Raw genomic sequence first — 22885 nt, forward strand, 5'->3', positions numbered from 1 at the left:
TTTTAACGTTAATTAAAACCGTATTAAAATCGCGTAATCGGTATCGCTAATTACGCTAGCGTCGAGGTCTTTTTCCTACCGTAACGGCTTAATTATAAACGAATTTTAACGATTAAAAACGCTATTAAGTTCCTAAGAACGAACGGTATTTAAGGAAAAGGTCTAATTAAAAGGTCGGCCTAAGCGCGGTTACTTTCGCGTTAGTTTTAGCGTAAGGAATTCTAGCGTAAGAGGCCGTAAAAATCGGCCTCGACGTATTTATACTTACTTTAGTATTAATTCTAGCGTAAACGCGCGTAAAGGTCGGCTTCGACGAATTAATTCTAGCGTTAATTCTAACGTAAACGCGCGTAAAGGTCGGCCTCGACGAACTAGCTCTAGCGTTAATTCTAACGTAAACGCGCGTAAAGGTCGGCCTCGACGAACTAACTCTAGCGTTAGTTCTAACGTAGGCGTACGTAAAGGTCGGCCTCGACGAACTAACTCTCGCGCTTATTCTAACGTAGGCGTACGTAAAGGTCGGCCTCGACGAGCTAACTCTCGCGTAAGTACTCGAAGAAGTCGCTCCCGGGGCGCTAATTCTAGCGCTATCGCTAAATCCGCTAGTTATAATTATATTATTAACGAAAAAAGTAAAGAAATAAGAAAAGGATTACCGTTATTACGTCGGGTTACCTTATACCGTCTTCGAATTTACTATCGTAATACGTTACCTACGCGTAAAGCTATCTCTTTAACGCTTAAACCATATAACCGAAGTTACGCGGTAATAAAATATAATCGATAATAAGTAATATTTAATCGCGGAGCCGGTTAAAGCGTCTTAAGCGTAAGATCGGATCGGAAATCCTATATAAAATTAATGGTAAAATATAAACTATTAATATAAAATATTAACCTAAGTAGAACGGCGTATATTTTCGCGATAAAAGAAATAATTTTTTATAAATATAGCGTAATTTCGTAAATTAATAAATTATTCGATGGCTTAAATTCTTCCGTAAGTACGACATTCTTTAACTTAAAGCGACTTTATCTTAATTAAACTAAGGATAAATTATAAGGATAGATTATAAGATACGGAAAAGAATAGGAATTATATAAATAAGAATAAAAACGTATAAATAAACGCGTTAATAAATATACGCAAGGATCTTAGGGGATAATAGGAATACGCTAAATAAGAAAACCTCTATTTATCCCGCCGTTTTTATTAGGTACACGTATTTTTAGGGACCCATAGCGCGTTTTTTAACCAGTAAAAATAGAGTTTCCCCTAAATAACACCCCTTTATAAGGTTATTTACAGGGTTATTTACAGGGTTATTTACAGGGTTATTTATAGGGCTATTTACAAGGGTATTTAACCCCGTAATTAATTAGCATAACAGGGGGTTATGCGTATTATAACTATCCTCCGGATAGGATTAAGTGGCATCGGTGGTTGCTGAGGAGATTTGGTTCCGGCCACCGACGTCCCAGCCTGGGTGCTGATATTCATCATTCCTATGCGTCCGGAGTGAGTGGGTGGAAGATGGATTTGTTGAAGATAATATCCACGTGGATACGCGGGTATTTATATCCTAGCACATAGGTGTGTACCCCATGCATGGTTAGGTACATTATGTATCGTACACATGCGTGAACATCCCCATGTGGGTTACCGACCTAGGGGTGTGTGCATTGAGGCGACCTGAAGCTAAGGATACCTACCTAGGTACCCAAGGTAGGTAGGCAGATAGGTATCTATCCCTAAACATGTATCTAGGGACAGATGCCTGCACAAGGTAGGTATTGTTAATGTGAAGTGTAGGTTCTAAGGAATTAGGTCGTATACCGCATGTTAGATATATCCCGCGGATGCATACCTTCACCTTTTATTGATGCATCACATAAACACAATATAACCTCCTAGGTACTTCTTGGACAGGAGACATCAGGTGGATTGGAGAATGTCCCGTTAGAGAAAACTAAATAGGTACCTAAGATAGGTATAATCCACCCACCTTATGGAGGTACCTAGGTATGCGCTTGGATCCCTGTCCCGCCATCTCAGATGACAGATACACACGCCGTCCTTGGTAGCTGACATGGGACGGCAGGCAGCAGCCGCTAGATTACCTAGGTACCTAGGTACCAATAAACTAGACTCCTAGACTCGGTAATACTTAGCGTGCTGACCTGTTCCCATTTACGGAGTCAGTCTGTGATAAAGACGGAATTCGGCCCACTGAGTCCTTCTCGTCCTCGTCCCTCGTGTATATCTTGGTCTACCGGGTCTCTACGTCGAGCACCTACTCCGTGGTGATCACCAATCACCGACGAAAATACCGCCTGTATGAGCTTACATGGGTCGCTGCATGGGAAGAACGGATGCCGTATGCGATGACCGAGCCTGAGCCGTTTCCAAGGAACTTACGGCGAGGACGGAGTCAGATAGCTCGGATTGATGGTCGTTAGGGAGGCATGATAGGCGGAAGCACAACTCGTCGCCTTACGATGCTGTCGCCGTCCGAGTTTATGCGCAGCATCTTTCGGGATTGGCGACGCTCCGGCCGGTCTCGCCTAGACCTCAACTAGGACCGTTGTAGGCTAGTAGAGTTGGCGATCACGTAACCCAACAGAGGCAGATAAGAACTGGGGGCTGATATGTGATACCTAAATTTGGGATCGCTTGGTAACGTGGGTGCGCGAGTAAGCAGAGAGGTATAAGACTGCGCCGTGCTTGAGGGGGACGGGGGCGGGGGGGAGAGGCAAGGGGAACGGGGGGGAGTACGTCTAATGTCTTCGGAGGGTTCGTTTGCTTCGTGAAAATCCACCCGCCCCCATCTGAACAAACCCAAATTTTCGTCTGGCTGACTGCTTCTTCTCTCGCCCGACCTCGTCCCCGTTGTGGCCTCCAAGCTTCCGTCCTCTCCCCACTGACGCAGTAGCTTTTCGCTAGTCGTCATTCCTAGGACCCCCTGGGCCTATCCGGCTCCCCACACATCGGCCACCATCATGAGGCGTATTACGCTTGCGCTTCCGTGAAGAATTTGGAAAGAGGAAGCGAACAGCCGGCCCACAGCGATGCTAGGCCCTCAGCGCATTCGCGACTGGGTGACTAACCTGCCAGACAGTCGCATACGCTTCTTGAGGTGGCAATCGATCCTCGGGTACGCTGTCATCACATTTGTCATCTCCCTGGCCCTCTCCGGTATTTTCCTCTTTAGTCGTCCCGAGGGGTTCCTCCGCGGCCATGGTTCTTCGAATTACTTCGAGTACTTTTGGAATCAGACGGCAGACCATCCCATAGATCAACTGATTCGCGATGCCTATGCCGACCATCAGAAGCTGCTCAGCCAACAGAGCTTCGACCTTCCTGTTGCCGCCGCACGGTATCGCGCCCGCCGAGGTCGCCACCCCCCACCGGGCTTCGAGGCATGGTTCCGATACGCGATAGAACACGACGCGATCGTCGTCGAGTCTTTCTTTGACCGCATATACGCTGACGTTGCCCCGTTCTGGGGTCTCGAACCTCGGACGACTGCCGAGAGAGCCTCCACGTGGGACTATGTCGTTCGTGTCCGAGGCGGTATCGCCACTGGTGTGGGCAATACGGCTGGTAAAGTCCCGTGGCTGCAGCTTTGGACCGCCCTGGTCGCCGAGGCCGCGCCGTGGTTGCCGGATGTCGATATGCCCATCAACGATATGGATGAGTCGCGCGTAATCGTACCATGGGAGGATATAACGAGCCTCGTTCAACGGGAGCTGTCCGCTCGTTTCGTTGCACCGGTCGATGAGGTCATAACAGAATATTCGGGCCTGGCCGCGACCGACGCTAAGCCCGACGGCTTTGAGCCCTACCGTCCGCAGTGGCATAGGGGGAGCTATTGGGATCTTGCGCGTGTGGGATGCCCCCCCGATTCCCCCGCTCGCAACGCAGCAGCGATTGAAAACTTCGAGGAGCGACCAGTGTTCCCGCAGGAATGGAACCCGACGTATTCGTACGAAGGATACGTTCGTAACTTCACCGCGGTAATGGACCCGTGCCTCCAGCCACATCTGCGCGGCCTGCATGGAACTTTCATCGAACCCCTAAGCATGTCGACTAGTAAGGAGCTGGTCCCTTTGTTCGGCGGGTGTAAACTCTCGGTGAATAACGAGATGCTCATCCCGGGCGCCATGTATCTGACAGAGGACCCCATCTACTCGGGTGGGGACACGCATGGCCCGTCTTGGAGTCAGAAGCTCGACGGCATCGTGTGGCGCGGCGTGGCGTCTGGCGGCCGCAACAAAAAGGAAAACTGGACCCATTTCCAGCGGCACCGCCTCATCGAGATGCTGAACGGGACGGCCGTGTCCGCGATGGAGGCCAACGGCGCGCCTCTGATGACCTTTGAGATGCCGCCGATCCCCAAGTACGACTTTCCGCGACGGCGGGAGGGGACCGTGGGTGCCTGGCTAGAGAGGTTCGCGGATGCGGGATTTGTTGATCTCCTCTGCTTCCCCGCTGATTCCAACTGCACCTACATCCAGCCATACTTCTCCAAAGTGGCAGGCGTCCCTATGAAGGATCAATACGCGTATAAGTTCATGCCCGATGTCGACGGCAACAGCTTTAGCGCTAGATTCAGGGGCTTCCTCCTGTCGACCTCGCTGCCTATCAAGGCCACCATATACGCGGAATGGCACGACGATCGCTTAATGCCGTGGCTGCACTTTGCTCCCATGGATAACACCTTTCAGGATTTGTACTCCATTCTTGATTATTTCACCAGAGATAAGAGAGGCGATATGTCGGCGCGATTCATCGCTGACGAAGGCCGGTCGTGGGGCGCCAAGGTGCTCAGGAGAGAAGACATGTTGCTCTATGTCTGGAGACTGCTCTTAGAGTTTGCACGTGTATGCGACGAGAAACGGGAAATGCTGGGCTTTGTGGATGATTTGAAGCGAGTCTAATGAGTATATATACTGATGTACTTTCCCCTGCCCCCTTTCCTTTTTGTCTCTTTTCCCTGCCTACCCCTCCGCCACCCGGTCCCAAGATCGTGTCTCGCATCGGACTGGCGTGGCGCCCGTGCGCGAGGAATTATCCGACATGCCGACTACGCGAGGAATCGCACACATAGGTACATGCACGGGCACAAATTCCTATCGGTTCTCGTCGTCATGTCCTCCCGCTGGCCGGTACTCGTCGGTCGCAAAGGGTTTATCTCTGTTCCCCTTTTATGTGTCAGGTCCCGGATGGAATTGCGTCTCCCACGGAAGAAACGGTGCCAGGAGACAGTGAGATACTGGGATGGAGACGCAGTGACATGAATTCATTATTTTCCCGCGCGGATCGCGCGGTCTTGGTTTTAGTTCTGCGATGTCCTCTGCCTGCTTTGCCACGGTAATAGGCCGGGTTTTTGACGAAATTTTTGCCGGGAGAACAGCGGCTGTTTTTCTATGTCGCCAACTGGGTATATTTAGCCCCACCCAGCGATCTGGCCACGACGCCCGGGAACCGTGAAAGGTCGCTTCGCGCTAATGGATAGTTCCGGGAGAGTGATATGGAACTGGTATCGGAATCAACGCCCTAGGACTACGATGGCCTAGGGTCGTAACAGATAGATATGCGCAAAGTGCCCAAGCGGCGTTCTAACCTATTTCAATTTCACCCAGGTCCCGGTCCTTAGGCTATGCCTCTGCCCACCTAGGTATGGCATACTTGCGTTAATTGTGTGCCGTTCTACCCTACTACTATACGCGGCCTCGTGATGCGTATCTCAAGGCAACATCTGCTTCGCGGAGCGTTGGCTGGATCCATCCCCTGTGGTGAGCTTCCCACATCCCCGTGCCGTTCCGGCCCCAATACCTCATCCTGATCTCACGCTTCCTAAGCCAGGCGAATTAGCGCTGTTACGCCTGCAACGTAGAGTCATCGATATTCGTAACCTCGCTCAACCCCAAGTCGCCTTGTACCTCTCGTACGCTCCTGTCATGCCGAGTCCGATCGCCTGGAAATTCAACGATTCAATAATCGACCCGAGCCCGCCATTGCTGACAAATGATCAGAGGAGAACATACAAAACTGCTGACAAATGACGCCGTTCGACATATGAAATGATGTAGCTCGAGGAGACGGTAGGGCGGGGAAGTCGACTTTGCTGGTGCCGATTAATAGATGTAACCTTGCCCTCAATCGTACCGTCGTGTATAAAAAAGAGGAAGCTGCGTAGGGAGGAACAGGCGATCAAATCGATATAGGACAAAGTGACTAGTTGCCAAGGTGTTTACTGCTTCAACCTCGACCAGAACCACGTCCAACCACACGTCATATCGCAGAATGGCAGCCCCGGTCAGAGTGGCCATAATCGGCGCTACCGGTCGGACGGGCGCGTCCGTTACGGATGGGTTGCTGGCATCGGAGACGAAGTTTGTCTGTATAACTATCCTGGGGTGTGGTCGTGGCACGCTCCTCTCTCAAGCTAACGTTGTTGGCGTCTTAGGAAATCACTGCTTTCTCTCGCCATGCTTCTATCAACAGCGCGGCTAACGACGCGCTCAAGAGCCGCGGCGTCCGTGTCGTAGCGGCAGATTTAAGAGGACCTAAGCAGGATCTTGTTAAGCTGCTGACCAATATCGACATCGTTATCTCCTGTATTGTCTGGACCGGCTTGGACGATCAAGTACCGTTGGCCGAAGCAGCAAAAGAAGCTGGTGTGAAACGGTTCATCCCATGCGATTTCAGCACGACCGCACCGAGGGGCGTCATGTTGCTGCGCGATAAGGCGAGTGCTGATTCTCAAGCAGGCCTTTCTCGAGCTGAGCTGACTATATCGGTAGAAAGAAGACGTGCTTGCGGCGATCCAGCGTCTCTACTTGCCGTACACAGTCATTGATGTCGGCTGGTGGACGGCGCAGGCAGTCCCGGCACTCCCGTCGGGCAGAACAGATTCTCCTGTGACCAATATCTTGAACATTGTTCCGGGTGATGGCGCGAAACCGCTGGCCTATACGGACGTGCTAGATATAGGGACCTATGTAGCTAAAATCATCGTCGACCCGAGAACTCTTAATAAGAAGGTTTATGCCTATACGGAAATCCTCACACCGAATCAAATTACGGAGCTCATTGAGGAACTGAGCGGGGAAAAGGCCATAAGAAAATACGTAAGCTAACAGACCTTGTATGACGAGATGACTACGGGAGTTGGGCTAATATGAATGATGGGTAGTTGAGCGCAGAGGAAATCCACAAGGCCATTAAGGCGGCTAACGAGAAGTTGAGAACTGACCCCGAAGATGAATCCGCGAAGTTGAGCCTCGCGTTGAATCAGTACGTCGACTCTTGGGGCCTGCGGGGAGACGGCTCCCCCGAGTCAGCGGCCTATCTCGGGTATCTTGACTTCAAGCAGTTATATCCCGATGTCCGTGGGAAAACGGCGAGAACCGTCTTCCAGGAGATTCTAGATGGAAAGAGGAAGGGTATCTGAAGCGGGTGATAGGATGTTGAGGCTGGACTGCTAAATCCGACCTTACCAATAGGGACTTTTACGTTGCCTTGACAGTCCCCTGATCAGTTGAGATCTGGTAATGTAGTCTCCGTAGTTATTTGTCGGAAGTCTAATGACAATTTATTACTGCAAAATACGATAAGAGGCCTCGTGGTCTTGTAGTTTATATGTTATAAATATCTATCCCGTTGAGCTTCGATGAAAGCGATGCAATATACCAATATGCCTATCCTATATAGACTGTTCCGGTCCGTATTTTGCCGTGACTATCGCGTGCGCTACTAACTTTTGAGTGGCTGCGCTGTCTCACGAGGAAGTGGCCGTCGTGGAGGAGCCACCTAGATATCTGAATACAAATAACATGTAAGCTTACGCAAGTAAGGTTCCTTACATGACATCCTGAGCTTAATCGAGCATAGCTAATACCCTCCTCTCTGATGAGCCGTTTGAAAACTCGTGGGTTGAACCGAGACCTGCCATCCGCAACTTAGTTAGCCGTGACCATGGAGTCTTAGACCTTAAAATATCCATATAATGATGGTTACATTGATCCCCGAAGGCACTCAAAACCGCTGGCCGATCGTATCGGCGAGGAGCTCTACCCGGAAGGCACTCTTAGAACAAGCCCTGAATCGTGACTCGTCACTTTTCATCTAGAGGAATACCAAAAGTTAACGTAGAACCCGCCGGTAAAATTGTCTCTCCACGAATATGAGTGTCTCAGGGATGTCCATATAAGCTCCCGGGAAGGCATTTACAGAACATCACAATAATTGCCCAGAAATGGGCCACAGACTGCTGTCAGACACGTCAATGACACCCCCCCCCCCTACCCCATAGGTACTACTGCTTGTATGGTTCCTTCTTGATCGCCATATTACCAAAGGGGGATTTTTGAGCTGTTTTCTTCTTAGAGCCGCGGTGGCGCGACGGTGGCTCCCAAGCGCATGCAGAAACGCATAAAGGACAGTGTTACAAGATATTTCCAATCGCAGCTCTGCGGCCGAGTTAATCCTCAAGGGTGCCGAGGATGCGATGTGCATTGAATTAAACGAGTCAACCGACGACCCCGAGACTACCGAGCGGACAGATCGTCCAGATATTCTATAGTCTATCCGAAAGAGAAGCAATGTCTGTGACGTCGTTAATGAGAAGGTGTAGTAGAGGGGTGAGGGTGGACAGAAAGATTTGTATTCGTGGCATAGATGGGTTTAGGAGTGTCTCACGCATTCTATGCCCTGTCGTACCTGGTATAGTGGACTTTAACCCTTATAGCTAAGTATTTACCTCCAATCCTCTACCTAACTTCGTGGTGAGCTAGATACTCTTAACCAAGCTGTCTTTTTTGTTGACTTGTGGACTTGGTTCAACGACTGTCTCTCGTGCCGAAAATGAGTCGTATTTTCTGTACGTTTAGGCTCCTTGTGAGTCTCTCCTGATGAAACTCAGCTCGGCTGGTTTCAGTAACTGGTCTCTATGCTCTTGATCTCTAGCTTAATCTAACGCCGGAAAGCCTCCCGGCCGAAATTCAACGTCAGCTCCTTGCTTTAATACTGAAACTTGAACAACTGAGCGCACCAGCCCACACGTTTCCCCTCTTCAACTAACAGTATTAGGTAGATCACCTATTCATACCCTGTAAATGTTTAGAGGCGACGTCGGGCAGCGTTGTCATTAACGCCTGCACCATCTATCGGTCTGTTCAGACGTATCCATCCGCCCTCTTCCCACCCCCCTCCCCGAATCCGTGACGCAGTTTCTTGGGTTGTATCGGGGTCGACGCGCTTCAACTCAGTATTAGATCCTTATGTGGAGCCTCGTAGAGGATGAGGCCGTGAGCATGGTCAACTTCTACTCCTTGCCCGGAGAGCAAATGTGGTCCACGAAACTGCGTAAACGTATGTGCTGCGATACAGAGATAAAAAAAAGTGGAAAATTCACTGCCTCGCAGGCCCAACGACCCTCTCTAGCTCATAACGTTCGTCTTACGAGTGGTGACCTTTACGTTGCTCCATATCAACATTTAATCGTGGTCTTTGCCCCCTTCGAGATAATTATAGCTCGGAGAAGACCCCATGAGGAATATAGTACCCATTCTTATCCCGCTCGGCGAAAGATCAATCAGTAAAGCGAGTGTCACTTTGCTTCTCGGCCCAATACGCCTCGAATTGATCCTTCTTCTGTTTCAGAAAGCCGCTCTTCTGAGAGAGTATTGCCTCATCCAACATCGCCTCGCCTCGGCCGTCCTTATGTAGACACTTCCAGTAAATTTCGTCGACGTCGAAGCTACTACGTGCTGCAAGGTTGAACCAAAAACGTCCGCTGTCCCACGAATCCCGCATTCGAACCGAGAGACGCTGCTCTCCCGCTGGCAGGGCTGATGCGTCCTCGGCCCTCTCCACGGCACGGATAAATTGTTCTTTCCGCGGCTCGAATAGATCTAAGAACTCCTGCTTTCCCTCGCTTATCATGATAGCCGGGTTCCCAAGTATAAGCCACCACGGCAGATCGTACGCGTATTGGCCCGGCATGACATTCGTAAACTCGACGTCCAGCAACGCAGTAATGCGCATTGTCTTCGGGTCGGCAAGCATATTTGATGGTCGTATATCGTCACAAAAGAGTCGGAACGGTCCGAAGTCGTCGATAATGCCATAGAAAGGGACCAGCTTAGCAAAGCAGTGGCGGGCAACGTACCGATTCCAGGTGACATTCTCGTCTTCGAACCCGATGTTGCGATGCGTTTCTAGGTTTATCTGCAGGTATCGCGCGCGCTCTGAGAAGTAATCACTCGCACGAACGAATGGCGCCGTAGTCGTAAAATGAGAGGCATCGAACCCAGCGAAGCCGACGACCTCGTTCATGTCGTATGTAAGTGGTGGCGCATCAATAGTCCACTGGCCGGACTCGGTATCCGTAGAAATGGCACCGATGCGCGGGAATTTCAAGCGCGAAAGCTCCAAGAGAAAGCCAGCGATCTGCTCGTAAACGAAGTCGAGCTTCGCATCATCGACATCTGGATCTAAGATAAGAGGATCCTCCTCGTTCTCGGTCGGCTTTCGGAGAAGCTCGCCAAGGTCATCTCCTGGCATAAATTCCTCGATTATGAAGGGCCCAAGTTGCTGTGGACTTTCTTCAGTTAATCCCCAATGGTGCACTCGGGGAATGGGGATGCTCGTATGCTGAGAGAGGTATTTCATAACCATGACCTCGTTCTTGACCTTTTGCTCAAGCCACGGCTCGTGCACTTTTCCTGGAACTGGAAAGCGAATAAGAGCACGCTCTTGAGTATTGCCATTTAGGACGGCGATGCTGAGGTTGAATGAGCCTTTAAAGTAGTCAAGGAACTCTCCAGCACTGTCCCAACCGAGGCGACTGTCCACAAAGGATACAATCTCATGTTTTGCATCGACCAACTTATGAATGAATGCTAATTTTGCATCCTCCGCATTTTGCTTGGCGATGAAGTCGAATGGTGTGCCCATCTTGAGGGAGAGGAGAGGTAGAGTATAATAGAGAACAATGCTAAGTGGGGTCAAGATGAGAAGGACAGGAGAGCAGATGGTGGGGTAACGGTAGACAGTCAATTGACAAATGAGAAAAGCAAAAGCTGCTTCAGGGATGCCGAAAGGTTTTTATTCTTACGTAGCAGCCTCTATTAATAGGTCCCTTTTTTGTCAACGCAGTAACAGTGGCCCAACAGTAGCCGAACAACAGCACATCAGCAGCGGAATAACGACAGAGCGGTAGGCATGACAGATGTATCATCCAGTCATGCCAGAGTTGCATGAGCGGGTGTTAGAAATGAGTGTCCATGTATATTTGTGTTGCTTATTTCAAGGAACGTATGTGTCAATTCAATTCAGTAACGTTACCAAACCGGACTGACAGCATGTTCGCATATGAATCCTGACAACCTGCCTTGCTAACGACAACGCCAGAAAGAACCCAACAAATGAAATCATCACAGACACGTCTGCGTGTGGAGATGCACCCAGGTTTCTCGTTCACCACCAGTAGGAACAGCTGATTAAGCCAAACCAGGCGCTTCCTAGATCCCCTTTCCACGTCTTCCCTGAGAGGCTCTGCCGGTGTCTGCTGCCAACTTTTGCATCTCCTCCTGTCTCTTTCTCTCCGCCTCCTCAGCTTGGCGTTTTTTCATAGCAGCCTCTCGGGCCTTCTGGCTGTCTTCGCCCTTCTTGATCAGTCGGTCCAAGTCGGAAGTCTTGATAATGTTGCTCATCTTGTTGGATAGTCTGATGGCTTAGGGGGGTCTAGGTGTTTGACTTAGTGAATGATGTAAATTTATAAAGTAGAGACAAGTTTTGATAATAAAATGCGATTGAAATGAGGTGGGAGAAGAAGGAAATTAGCATCATTTTATACCCGTTTCCCAAGCGATGAAGGAGATATTAATACTTCGTAGAACCGGTATACCATTCCATGAACGGTTCACCTCCAATCCCAATTTCTTCTTCTCTCCCTCTTCTAGGGTATAACCAGCTACAGTGTATGGTAGAGCTAAGGAATAATTCCAGTTCTGTTGGCAGTAAGGATGGCCCGTAACCAGATGACCTTTGATTTCAGCCTCGTGCTTTATATCATGTCAATGAATAACCAGGTCGGTGGCGTTCTAGTAACCGCTCACATCAACGCCTCCCACTACCTCCCTAACCCTCTAATACATTGAGATACGTCCTCTAGTATCCCGAGTCAGCCCTCTCAGACTTCCATGACCCTGGCTTGAGGCAGGTTTTGTCTGTCATTTGATAAAACATGCAACCAACCCCCCCTCCCCTCTTTCCTCAACGTTAGTAAATATGTAAAAATTGATCCAGCAGGGGCATTGAATGGAGTGGTTATTGGAGGCCAAGTGTAATCAGAATACCTCGTCATAGCACTGTGCTTAACATTGCCTTGCAGAGGGTGCAAAACGTTAAGCAATGAGGTGACCATGTGACGACCCATGCAAGGACTCGGTCACGCTGAAAGCACCCATCACTGTAGATGTATGCACAAAGTACAAGTAATAGAGTAACCAACAAGTGGATCGAAAATCCACTTCTGCAGGTGTTAGGGAGGGCATCTCAAATCCCTAGATACTATACCCAATGAGCGGTGAGGTGCCCACAGCATAGCCGAGTGCTAATACTATAAACAAGCCTCTATCAGCTGATGATATCGTGGCGTGGGTGGCTTATACCAATGTAGCCAACCAAACACGCTTAAACAGGACGGCAACGTTCTCCGTAGGCAGCATGGGGTAGGTATAGAGAGTGGCTTATTAAGTGCACCTATGTGATTCGCTGGAAGGGATGGTTCTGTTAGTAAGACTTTTGTACATTTTAGTTATGGTGTTGGTACGTGATGGTGGTGTTGGTACATGATGGTGGTGTTGGTACTAGATAATGATGCAACTAGGTATAATGCGAACCGAAGAATAGGGGTGCCAAGGGGAAGGGTCTAACAGGTGGAAATAGCTTAACCTGATACGCCTTCAGCACTCTGCGGAAGGCCATGGGATAACTTTAGCAGGCAGTCCCCGAGGGCGTGCTACAACTAAGCTAGAAGCATCGCTCCACGAGCTACCCCTTCGCGAGCCACGCTTATATTGTAGTGGTGCGGTGGATCTAGGCCACGTAGCCTTTTGGATACGTATTTATATGGGTCGCGTACTTATATTTTCATTAGTTAGACTTAGACCTATAGCTATTACTAGTTATAATTATTTACTCGTTTCTTGCCATGCCTTTCTAGCTATCCTCGTTACCTCTCTTTTTAGTTCCCTTTCTCAGCTACCGTTTTAGCTGGCCGATTAACCGATTATAGCTATTTATAGCTATGATCTTAGTTAATCGGTACTAGGCCAGTTATTAGTAGTTAGGTAGCCGTTTCGTCCCTCCGTTAGCGTGCCTACGCTGCTCCTGTTCAGTGACGACCACTTAGTAGCTCGAGCCGCAACCTTACCTCAGTCTTAGGAATGACCTTTTGCGATCGTTTTTACAGTCATTAGGTTTAGGATACGTAAATCAGGAGATCCCCAGAGCTTCGTTTAATTAGGAGCTATTTTCGTAGCTCCAGAGCCGTTTTCGTAGCTTTTGGTATGAATTTTTAGGTTATATCGGAGACAGTTAGGGGGTTAGGTCTATGGGAAACGAGGAACTTAGTTGTTGTTTTTTTGAAAACCCTTACATATGAAATTTTTCCTACATTCGTTTCTCGCGATTCTAAATACTTTTTACTATTACCTTTTTCGGAAGATAGACCTACCTTTTTTCATGCCTTTATTAGCGGGCGAGGTTCCGGCGGTACGTATCCCGTATACCTTTCCTATCCCGACGTTATTCGTACGTTTTTCGAGAAAAAACGAGGAATAAAATCGATAGAAAATTAGGCTCTTCGTTAATAAATAGGTTAAATTTCTCTTTACTTTTTAGGATTATAAGAAAGGTATATTACGTAAGGTAGAAAAAGAGAAAATTTAAAACCTTATTCTTTTTTATAAACCTTATATCTTTTATCTTTTTTTTTATATTTTCTATAAATCGAATAATAATAAGGATTTTATATAAATTTAATAGATTTTTCGTTCTTTATAACGATATTTCTTTTATATAAAAATAGTTATACTTTAATTCTTATTATTTTATTATTTTATTAGGAAGAATATTTCTATATGTTTTTTTATTAAAAAGTATCATAAAACGGTCTTTATAAGATTTCGCGATTAAAATACGTCGGATCCGGTTCGCCTCGGGTTTACTCGAATTCCCTTTCTTTCTTTATAGTAATGTAAAATTTTCGATCCCGTATCTCTAAAACCCGTAGCGGAAAACCCGAGTTACGTTTTTCAGAATTTAAGAAGATCGACGCTTGCCACTTTTTTTATTTTTCGTTCCGGTATGCGAGTTTTTTTCTTTTTCTAAAGATCCCTATCCGATCCGGTATTACGTCGAAAGAAAGCATAAAATCTTTTGTATCCTTTAAGGATATATCCGCCGATTTATACGATAAGAAGAAAAAAGTTTTCTCCTTTTTCCGATACTTTTTCCGTTTTTTTTATATAAGAAATTTCTTTATTATTTTAAACGTTATTAGCCTTTTTCTCTTATTATAATTCGTATAAAAACGTCTTTCTTATATCTTATATATTCTTTTTCGTTACGTTAAAAATAAAAGATTTTTCGTTAGTATAAAGTACTTCGGTATATACCGTATTAATAAATCTTAATAAGTACGAAGTACTTAGGTACGTACCGTATTAACAGCCGGTACGAAATACTTCGGTACGTACCGTATTAGTAAACCCTAGCCGGTACGAAGTACTCCGGTACGTACCGGCTAAAACTTAGAAATTTTCTATCGTACCGAGGTATTTCTTTTCTTTTTTTTAAAAATATCCCATGAAATCCTTATACTTATAAGAGCCTTACGTAAAGAGATCGTTCCGTATATCGTATCCCTCGTCGAAATAAAAGGAATAGCTTTCTTATCTTTCCGAAAGTACCCTACCTTAAAACCTCCCAAGGTCCGGGTACGTACCTACGCTAAGCTATCGGTACGTACCGGATTTTCCTATACGTAGAGAAACCCTTTCCTAATAACCTCTAAAAAGATAAAAAAGCTACTCCTTCTATCTTAAATCCGGTACGTATTAATAGCTTAGCGTAAGTACGTACTTACGTTATCAATAGTAGGTACGTACCGGTATCTTAACGTAGGTACGTACCCGGCCCTTAGGAGGTTTTAAGGTAGGGTACTTTCGGAAAGATAAGAAAGCTATTCCTTTTATCGTAAGAAATAAAATTTATTTCTATTTTATTTCCCCTCTAAACCGAAAAAGAATCCCTACTTTCTTAATATAAATACCTTCCGTAGTATGAATATCCGGTACGTAGCTACGTACCTTGTTTCCTTCCCGACCTAGCATAGGAGTACCATTCGGTTCCGGGTTTTTTAAACTTTATTACGTAATCTTTATAAATATTTAGCCCCTTTTCGTTTCCTAATCCTCTTTATATAATTTAGTCGCTACTCCTTACTATCTTTAGCCTTATAATTCGATCCTCGTTTCTCCTTCCGTTTCCTATTTCTAATCTACCTTAGTTTCGCTCCTTATACCCTTATTTATTAATCTACCTTCTTTCGATCCGTATTCTTTCTCGTTTCCGTTACGTTTCGTTCTCGTTAGTCCTCCTAAGATCTTTAGATTATTCGTAATAAACTATATATACTTCTCTCAGCTTCTTATATACGAAAAAGGTATTCTTTCCTTCTATCTCCTTTCGCTTCCTCGCTTCTATCGTCGCGTTCCTTTAATCCTATCCCCCTTTACTTTATTCCGTAAATTATAGTCTTATTCCTCCTACTTTTATAATCATAGTATTTCCTCGTTTATCGCCGTTTCGGGATCTCCTATTTACTTTATCTTTCCTTAGAGAATTTCCTAGGGAAAGGTCGTCGTTTATCGCTAATTCCTCCATAGTAAGAAGAACTCCTAGATATATCCGTTAATAATAATATATAACTCGGCGACGCCTTCTTATTTAATAAGCTATCCTTCGGAATATTACTAACGATCCTAATATTCGCGTCTTAGGTATATAAAACTCTTTCTTTTATTTTATTTCTTTTAATATAAACTCCATAAGATATATTCTATATAGCCTTCCTCTTATTAATTTACCTTCGTAGTTACGGTAATCGTCGACGCCTTCGTAATTTAATAGCCCTTCGTAGTTCCGCTAGCCGACCTTCTCTAACCTTAATGGCCCGCTTCTTCCTATTAATTTACCTTCGTAGTTCTAGTAATCGTCGACGCCTTCATAATTAAATAGCTTCTTATAATCCTCTTAGCCGATTTCTTTTAGCCTTAGTAACCCGTTCTTATTTATTAATCTACTTTCGGAATTCTTCCGATCGATTTCTTTTAGCCTTAGCGGCCCTTTCCCGTTTATTAATCTACCTTCGTAATCCTCCTAACCGACCTCCTCTAGCCCTAGCGGCTCTCTCCCGCTTACGAATTTACCTTCGTAATTCTCCTAACCGACCTCCTCTAGTCCTAGCGGTTCTTTCCCGTTTATTAATTTACCTTCGTAATTCCCTTAACCGACTTCTTCTAGCCTTAACGGCTCTTTCCCGCTTACGACTCTACCTTCGTAATTTCTTTAGCCGACCTCTTCTAATCTTAACGGCCTTCTTCCGTTTATTAATCTACCTTTATAATTTCCTTAGCCGACCTTTTCTAGTCTTAACGATTCGTTTCCGTTTATTAATCTACCTTCGTAATTTCCTCGGCCGACCTTCTCTAGCCTTAACGGCTCGCTCCCGTTTATTAATTTACCTTCGTAATTCTCCCGGCTGACTTCTTCTAGCCTTAGCGGCTCGTTCCCGCCTATAAATCTACCTTTATAATCCCTTCGGCCGACCTCTCCTAATTTTAACGGCCCGCCTTTCCTTATTAGCTTATTCTCGTAGCTATCGGAATCGTTTAATTCCTATATATTTTTAAAACCTAGCCTTAATTTATTAACCGAAAGCGACGATAGTTAATTATAATTTATAAACGACGAACTTCGGTCGAAAGACTCGCTTTTTATATTCCTACGTTCCTCTTACCTTCCTTTATTTTTTTCACTAGTATTTTCCGCGTTACCGGCCCCTTTCTTTTCGTTATTACCGCCTCCTTCGTTACGTTCTTCGGTACTATAGTAGTGCGGTAAGACATGCCCTTTTAATGCATTACGTAACACGCTACGATAGGCCTTATGCCTATATAGAGTAACTATAGCTCCCATAAGTACGGGCTATGCTATACTTATTATTTAGTTCATTACCTAGCTAGATTATTATCTTTATTATTTTTATCTTAATTAAAGATTCGTTTTTGCTATTAGATTCGCCGTTTTCCGATTAATATATTTATTTTCATTATAAGCGCTTAAGTTACTTCGTCGTACCGCTATAGCCGAATAAGTAACCTTTACGTTTTATCCCTTTTTCTTTCCTTACTTCTTATACCTTCGGGCTAGCGATTATTATATTTCTACGACTAAAGGGCATAATTAAGATATAATAACTACATTAAATTCCTTATCTTTCGATTAGTATAGCGGTATTAGTTTTCTTTATCTTAGATTATCGTATATATTATAATCTTTAATAGAATATATTTTCGAGTAAACCTATCCGGGTTTTTAATATTGCGTACGCTTTACTTCTCCTTAATAACGATTACCCTATAACTTTTCGACCTCTTAACCTTTAGTTTACGGAGTTCCTATTACGTTATTAGGATTTAGAGGATACCGATCGCCGTCGGCGCCGCTATATAACCCGCGAAGTAGTTCGAGTTTTATATTAAATAAAGTATCCCGCCTTATAGTTATTTATTTATTATAAGAAAGTACGTATAAGCCCGGGAACTTTTATTACGATATTATAGCCGCTAGGATACTACTTAACCCTTAACGCTTATAACGTTAATAAGCTATCGATACTACGATTTAATACGACGAATAAATAGTACTTATAGCGATTAGCGTAAACCTCGTATAACCTTTTACCCGCTTATAAGGAGGTATTCGTAAGCCTAGGAAACTTTCGTTATAATACTACCGTTACTAGGGATAGTACTTAGCCCTCGATACTAACCGCTTTCTCGAACCGCTAATAATATAGTATATCTCGCGCGAGTAAATAACGCTTATAGCGATTTAGGCAGTCCCCTTACGCGCGCTTACTTACTTAATAGAAGACGTACGAGCGCCTTAATATAAATTGCGATAACTTATACGACCCGCTGCTTTCTTATTAATATTAAAGGCGGATAAAGGCTAATAGTAATTATGCCTTAACCGATTTTACGATAGCTTCTTTTTCCCTCTAAATTTATGAATCAATATAAATTAAATATATAGATATTAATAATTTGTCACGGAGAGAGCCACCTATACATGGCTCCCCACTCCTTCTCTAGTTGCTCGCTTACCTAACATAGCTCGCAGCTCCCTATCGTCTATATATAGGTAGCTCGCATCTCCTTTGTTCATCTCCTTCCTTCTTAGTCAGTCAATTTACCTTCTTCTTCCCACCTTCCGTTGCTCCTAAGAAGCAACCTCAGTGCCCACGTAGCTCTCCCGATCTACGTATTATAATTTCTTATACTAGAGGCATTTTAGGATACCTAAGCGTAGCGATTCGACGATATAGTATACGATATAACATGGATATTAGTATTAATAGTATAAATAAGATCAATAGACTAATAGTTACTAGTAACCCATAGTTTTAAGGAGAATTAGGAATTAATATTAATAAGACTACGTAGATATAAAGGATTAAGGAAACGGAACTAAAGTCGAGTTAATAGGTATACCTATATATAAGCTAGCCTTATATTATTAATTAATAGCTAATATAATGAGAAGTATTAATATAAGCGTAAAACGGCGCCTAGCGGTAATACCGTTAATATTATTAAATAATTCTCGTTAGATCGAAACTAGCCTATGGCTATAACCGGTATCGTATCTAACGCGATTTTTTACTCGGGATCTATCCCCTATACTGTAGTGGTGCGGTGGATCTAGGCCACGTAGCCTTTTCGATATATATTCATATAGGTCGCGTACTCATATTTTCATTAGCTAGACTTAGACCTATAGATATTACGACCTATAGCTATTTACTCGTTTTCTTGCCATGCCTTTCTAGTTATCCTTTATTGCTCCTTTCTAGTTCCCTTTCCTAGCTACCGTTTTTAGCTGGCCGATTAACCGATTATAGCTGTTTATAGCTATGATCTTAGGTTAATCGGTACTAGGCTAGTTATTAGTAGTTAGGTAGCCCTTTTCGTGCCTTCGTTAGCGTACCTACGCTGCTCCTGTTTAATAGCGACCACCTAGTAGCTCGTCCTTACCTTATCTTAGGAGTAACCTTTTGCGACCGTTTTTATAGTCATTAGGTTCAGGATTCGTCGATCAGGAGATCCCCTGTTTTTTAGTTAATCAGGAGCTGTTTTCGTGGCTTTCGGATTAAGCCTTTTCAGGTCAGGATCAACGGGAGGGCAGACAACCATAGCGACCATCTTAATAACCCACGCCCTCCCATCAGCTTTTAATCAGCTTACCTGAAAGCTCGTTCGCCGATTAGTGGATCTATCTTATCCTCGTTTCTTAATTATCTCTTTTAAAGGAGCTATACCCGTTTTTACCCAGTTTCGCCTTCGTTTTTCGCTAGTGCCTAGATAGCCGTTTTTTTAGTTAATCTAACTCCGTTACCGCCACCCCCCTTTTTATAACACGCGTTTAAAGGCAGTTAGTCCTTTCCGATCGGTTTATTTTAATTGCAAGAGGCTTACCGATAGCTCCGATTACCCTTGTTTTATCCTTACCAACTAGTTACGGCACCTAGGGAGGTTTCTCCTCCCTAACCGATAGGTGTTACGATGCCCTCAATTGCTATACGAAGATACCGATATACCTTATACCTACGCCATAAGCCTGATCGGGGACGTACCGATTAGGATCAAGAGACCTATATAGACGATACCGCGATACGAGATAGATACGATATTAAACAAGATAGCCTAGAAGATTAGGAAAATAGTCATAGTTATAGAACGGTTATAGGATAAAGCCCGGAGACCCCTCTTATCGCCCTTACCGATATGTAGTTGGTAGGAAGAGCTAGAGCCCCTAGAACCACGTACAGGGAAGGGATCGAGGGTTAAGGGAAGCCCGGTAGATGCTGCCGGACGAATATAAGAACGGTCACACGAGAACAGCCAGAAATAAGTCAGGAAATAGTCGGGCATTAAACAGGATATATTACGTTAGTTTATAGGATCAGGATCAGTTGAAAGGATCGGCAAAGCCAGTTATAAACGAGAAGGCCGGGATTACGTTACATCGTATGGGATTATTTCTTTCGTTTCTTTCGGGAGCTACGCTTATTTTACCTGCCCCGTTATAGTTTACTTATTTCCTAACTATTAATCCCTATTGTTTCTTAATAGCCCTAATGGAGCTGGCTCGCTCTCAGTTAATCAGGGTTAATTAGGAATAGGTTAATCAGGTTAGTTTACAGGTTTACAGCTCCGCCAGCCCAGTTCTTATTATCAGATCTTTCCTATTTCCTATTAATCGTTAGTTAAACTAGCTTAGCTCCTAGTTAATAGCGATTAAACAGGTTCGGGATTAATTAGGAATCAGGTTCAGGATCAGGCACGGCTGTAGTCAGTCACCCACCCCACCACCCACTTATTGCTATTGTAATCGCTCCTAGTTGAAGACCTATTTCTTCCTGACTTATCCTATTAGCCTTTAATTAAACTAGCTAGCTTTCAGTTAATCAGGGGTAATCGGGATTAGGTTAATCAGGCTTAACAGGAAACGAGGGCTACCGTACCTATTATTAGGAGTTTAATTACTCCTTACGGATCAATTAAACTAGGAAGGCTATAGTAGTGTGGTGGATCTAGGCCACGTAGCCTTTTCGATGTATATTTATATAAGTCGCGTACTTATATTTTCATTAGCTAGACTTAGACCTATAAATATCACGACCTATAGCTATTTACTCGTTTTCTTGCCATGCCTTTTTAACCATCCTCTATTACCCCTTTCTAGTTCCCTTTCCTAGCTGCCGTTTTCAGCTGGCCGATTAACCGATTATAGCTATTTATAGCTGTGATCTTGGGTTAATCGGCACTAGGCTAGTTATTAGCAGTTGGGTAGCCCTTTTCGTGCCTCCGTTAGCGTGCCTACGCTACTCCTGTTCAATACGTATTATCTTAACAAAGGTTATACGTTAGGAGTTCTAGACCTTAATAGGAGGAATTATCGTCGACTTATTTATAATAGTTAAACTTTTAGTCCAGGGAATACGTATCGTACTTTAATTAAGCGTTAGTCGATTAAAGAAGCTCGTATAATATCCGGATCTTATCGATTGGGATAATATAATAAATAATAATATACCTATACTAAAGGAAAAGTATTAAGATATAGATAATAGCTATCTTATTTTTACCTTTATATTAAATAATAAGACCCTTATTACCTCTCTTTTTATTTTATACCTCGTACCGTTAAATTAAACGGAGTTTATAGCTAGGAAATGGAGTAAATCGCTTTTAAGACCCGAAGTAATAAAGACTAATTTATTAATAAAGGCCTTAAGAGTCGATATTAGCTTTCCGCTACTATATCCGCCCGAAGAGGAGAAGGACGACGATAAAACTCCTATTTAGCTACCCTTTATTCGCGGCTCTATACTTATTCCGCTAATCCCTATAGTATTATCTTAAAATAATAATAACGCGGCCTTTAATAGCTAGAATATATTAGTAGCTACCCCGATTATCGTAATACTAGCTATTAAATTCCCTAACCCTACGGATTACCCTAGGCTTAAGTTTAATAAATATAACGTAACCTAATTACTAAAGAGGATAGATCGATTATTTAACCGCTACCGTATAAGTAACGACGATAAAATTAAGGAGATCGGCGAATAAATTACGATTAAGATTATTAGGGAGCATATTAACGACGTTACGAAGGATAAAACGATCTAGAGAGTTATCGTTATAGCCCTAAAGTACCGTTTTAAGATTAGCGATAAACTAGGCTAAGCTAACGTAGAACGTAAACTCGTATAGCTAGAACGAGGCAACGTAATTAAGGATCTTAAACCTATCTTTACGTATCTTATAAACTATAAACGTCTTTCCAAGCTCGTAAACGATAACGGAAAGCTTCCTTAGAAAGTAAGGCACTTAACCGATAAACTCCGAATATTCCTAATTATAAAGTTCTATAAGATAAGAAACTATAACTATAATACGATCGGAAATATCGACTACCGGACTCTTCATACTTAGCTTTATAAGTAAATAAAACGTCGTATAGTAGCATAAATTACCGATAACGCTTAAGCCGAAGAACGACGATAGTAAAAGACGGTAACTTTCGAAGAGCCCGAAAAGCTTATGATATAAATAATTTAACGATTAATAACTTCTAGCCTCTAGATACCTCTATTACCGCCTTCCTCGTAGCCTAGACCCTCTTACAGCTACTTAAGTACTAGTTAAGAGGCTAGTATATAAGCCCTCTACGACCGACTTAACGCTCTAAAGATAAAGATAACTTCGTAGAATTACCGTTAGGAAAGTAGCTCTTATAGCCCTAAGGATACGTACGGCGCCGATTAATAATATTAATAAGAAAATCCGTTCTTAGTAAACGCGGTTCCGAACTTAAGTCTTTATAACTTATAAATTAACGAAAAGACCTTAATAAGCTTTAAACGGAGTATTATATTAGATTACCGAGGCATACGTAATAGGATTTTATTAACTTAAACGAATAACTATAAGAAATTCGAATATTAATTTT

General features: G+C 44.2%; 3 protein-coding genes across 3 annotated transcripts; 2 read left to right on the forward strand and 1 right to left on the reverse strand.

The window, feature by feature from the left end:
- Positions 1-3069: 3069 nt before the first annotated feature.
- Positions 3070-4941, forward strand: GGS23DRAFT_598086 (glycosyltransferase family 90 protein; the record flags this gene model as incomplete). The annotated part of the gene is made up of 1 exon (XM_051518723.1): positions 3070-4941. One exon carries the CDS (start codon positions 3070-3072, stop codon positions 4939-4941), a length of 1872 nt encoding a protein of 623 aa, XP_051370783.1.
- Positions 4942-6310: 1369 nt separating this feature from the next.
- Positions 6311-7713, forward strand: GGS23DRAFT_611269 (isoflavone reductase family protein; the record flags this gene model as incomplete). Its single annotated transcript, XM_051520390.1, has 4 exons — positions 6311-6403; positions 6474-6755; positions 6811-7137; positions 7203-7713. The coding sequence occupies 4 exons, from the start codon at positions 6311-6313 to the stop codon at positions 7458-7460; spliced, it is 960 nt and encodes a 319-aa protein (XP_051370784.1). The 3' UTR covers positions 7461-7713.
- Positions 7714-9598: 1885 nt separating this feature from the next.
- GGS23DRAFT_598088 (uncharacterized protein) lies at positions 9599-10966 on the reverse strand (the record flags this gene model as incomplete). Its single annotated transcript, XM_051518724.1, has 1 exon — positions 9599-10966. The coding sequence occupies one exon, from the start codon at positions 10964-10966 to the stop codon at positions 9599-9601; it is 1368 nt and encodes a 455-aa protein (XP_051370785.1).
- Positions 10967-22885: the final 11919 nt, after the last annotated feature.

Source organism: Durotheca rogersii, assembly GCF_024521655.1.
Source record: "Durotheca rogersii strain YMJ 92031201 chromosome Unknown GGS23scaffold_15, whole genome shotgun sequence".
Lineage (NCBI taxonomy): Eukaryota > Fungi > Ascomycota > Sordariomycetes > Xylariales > Xylariaceae > Durotheca > Durotheca rogersii.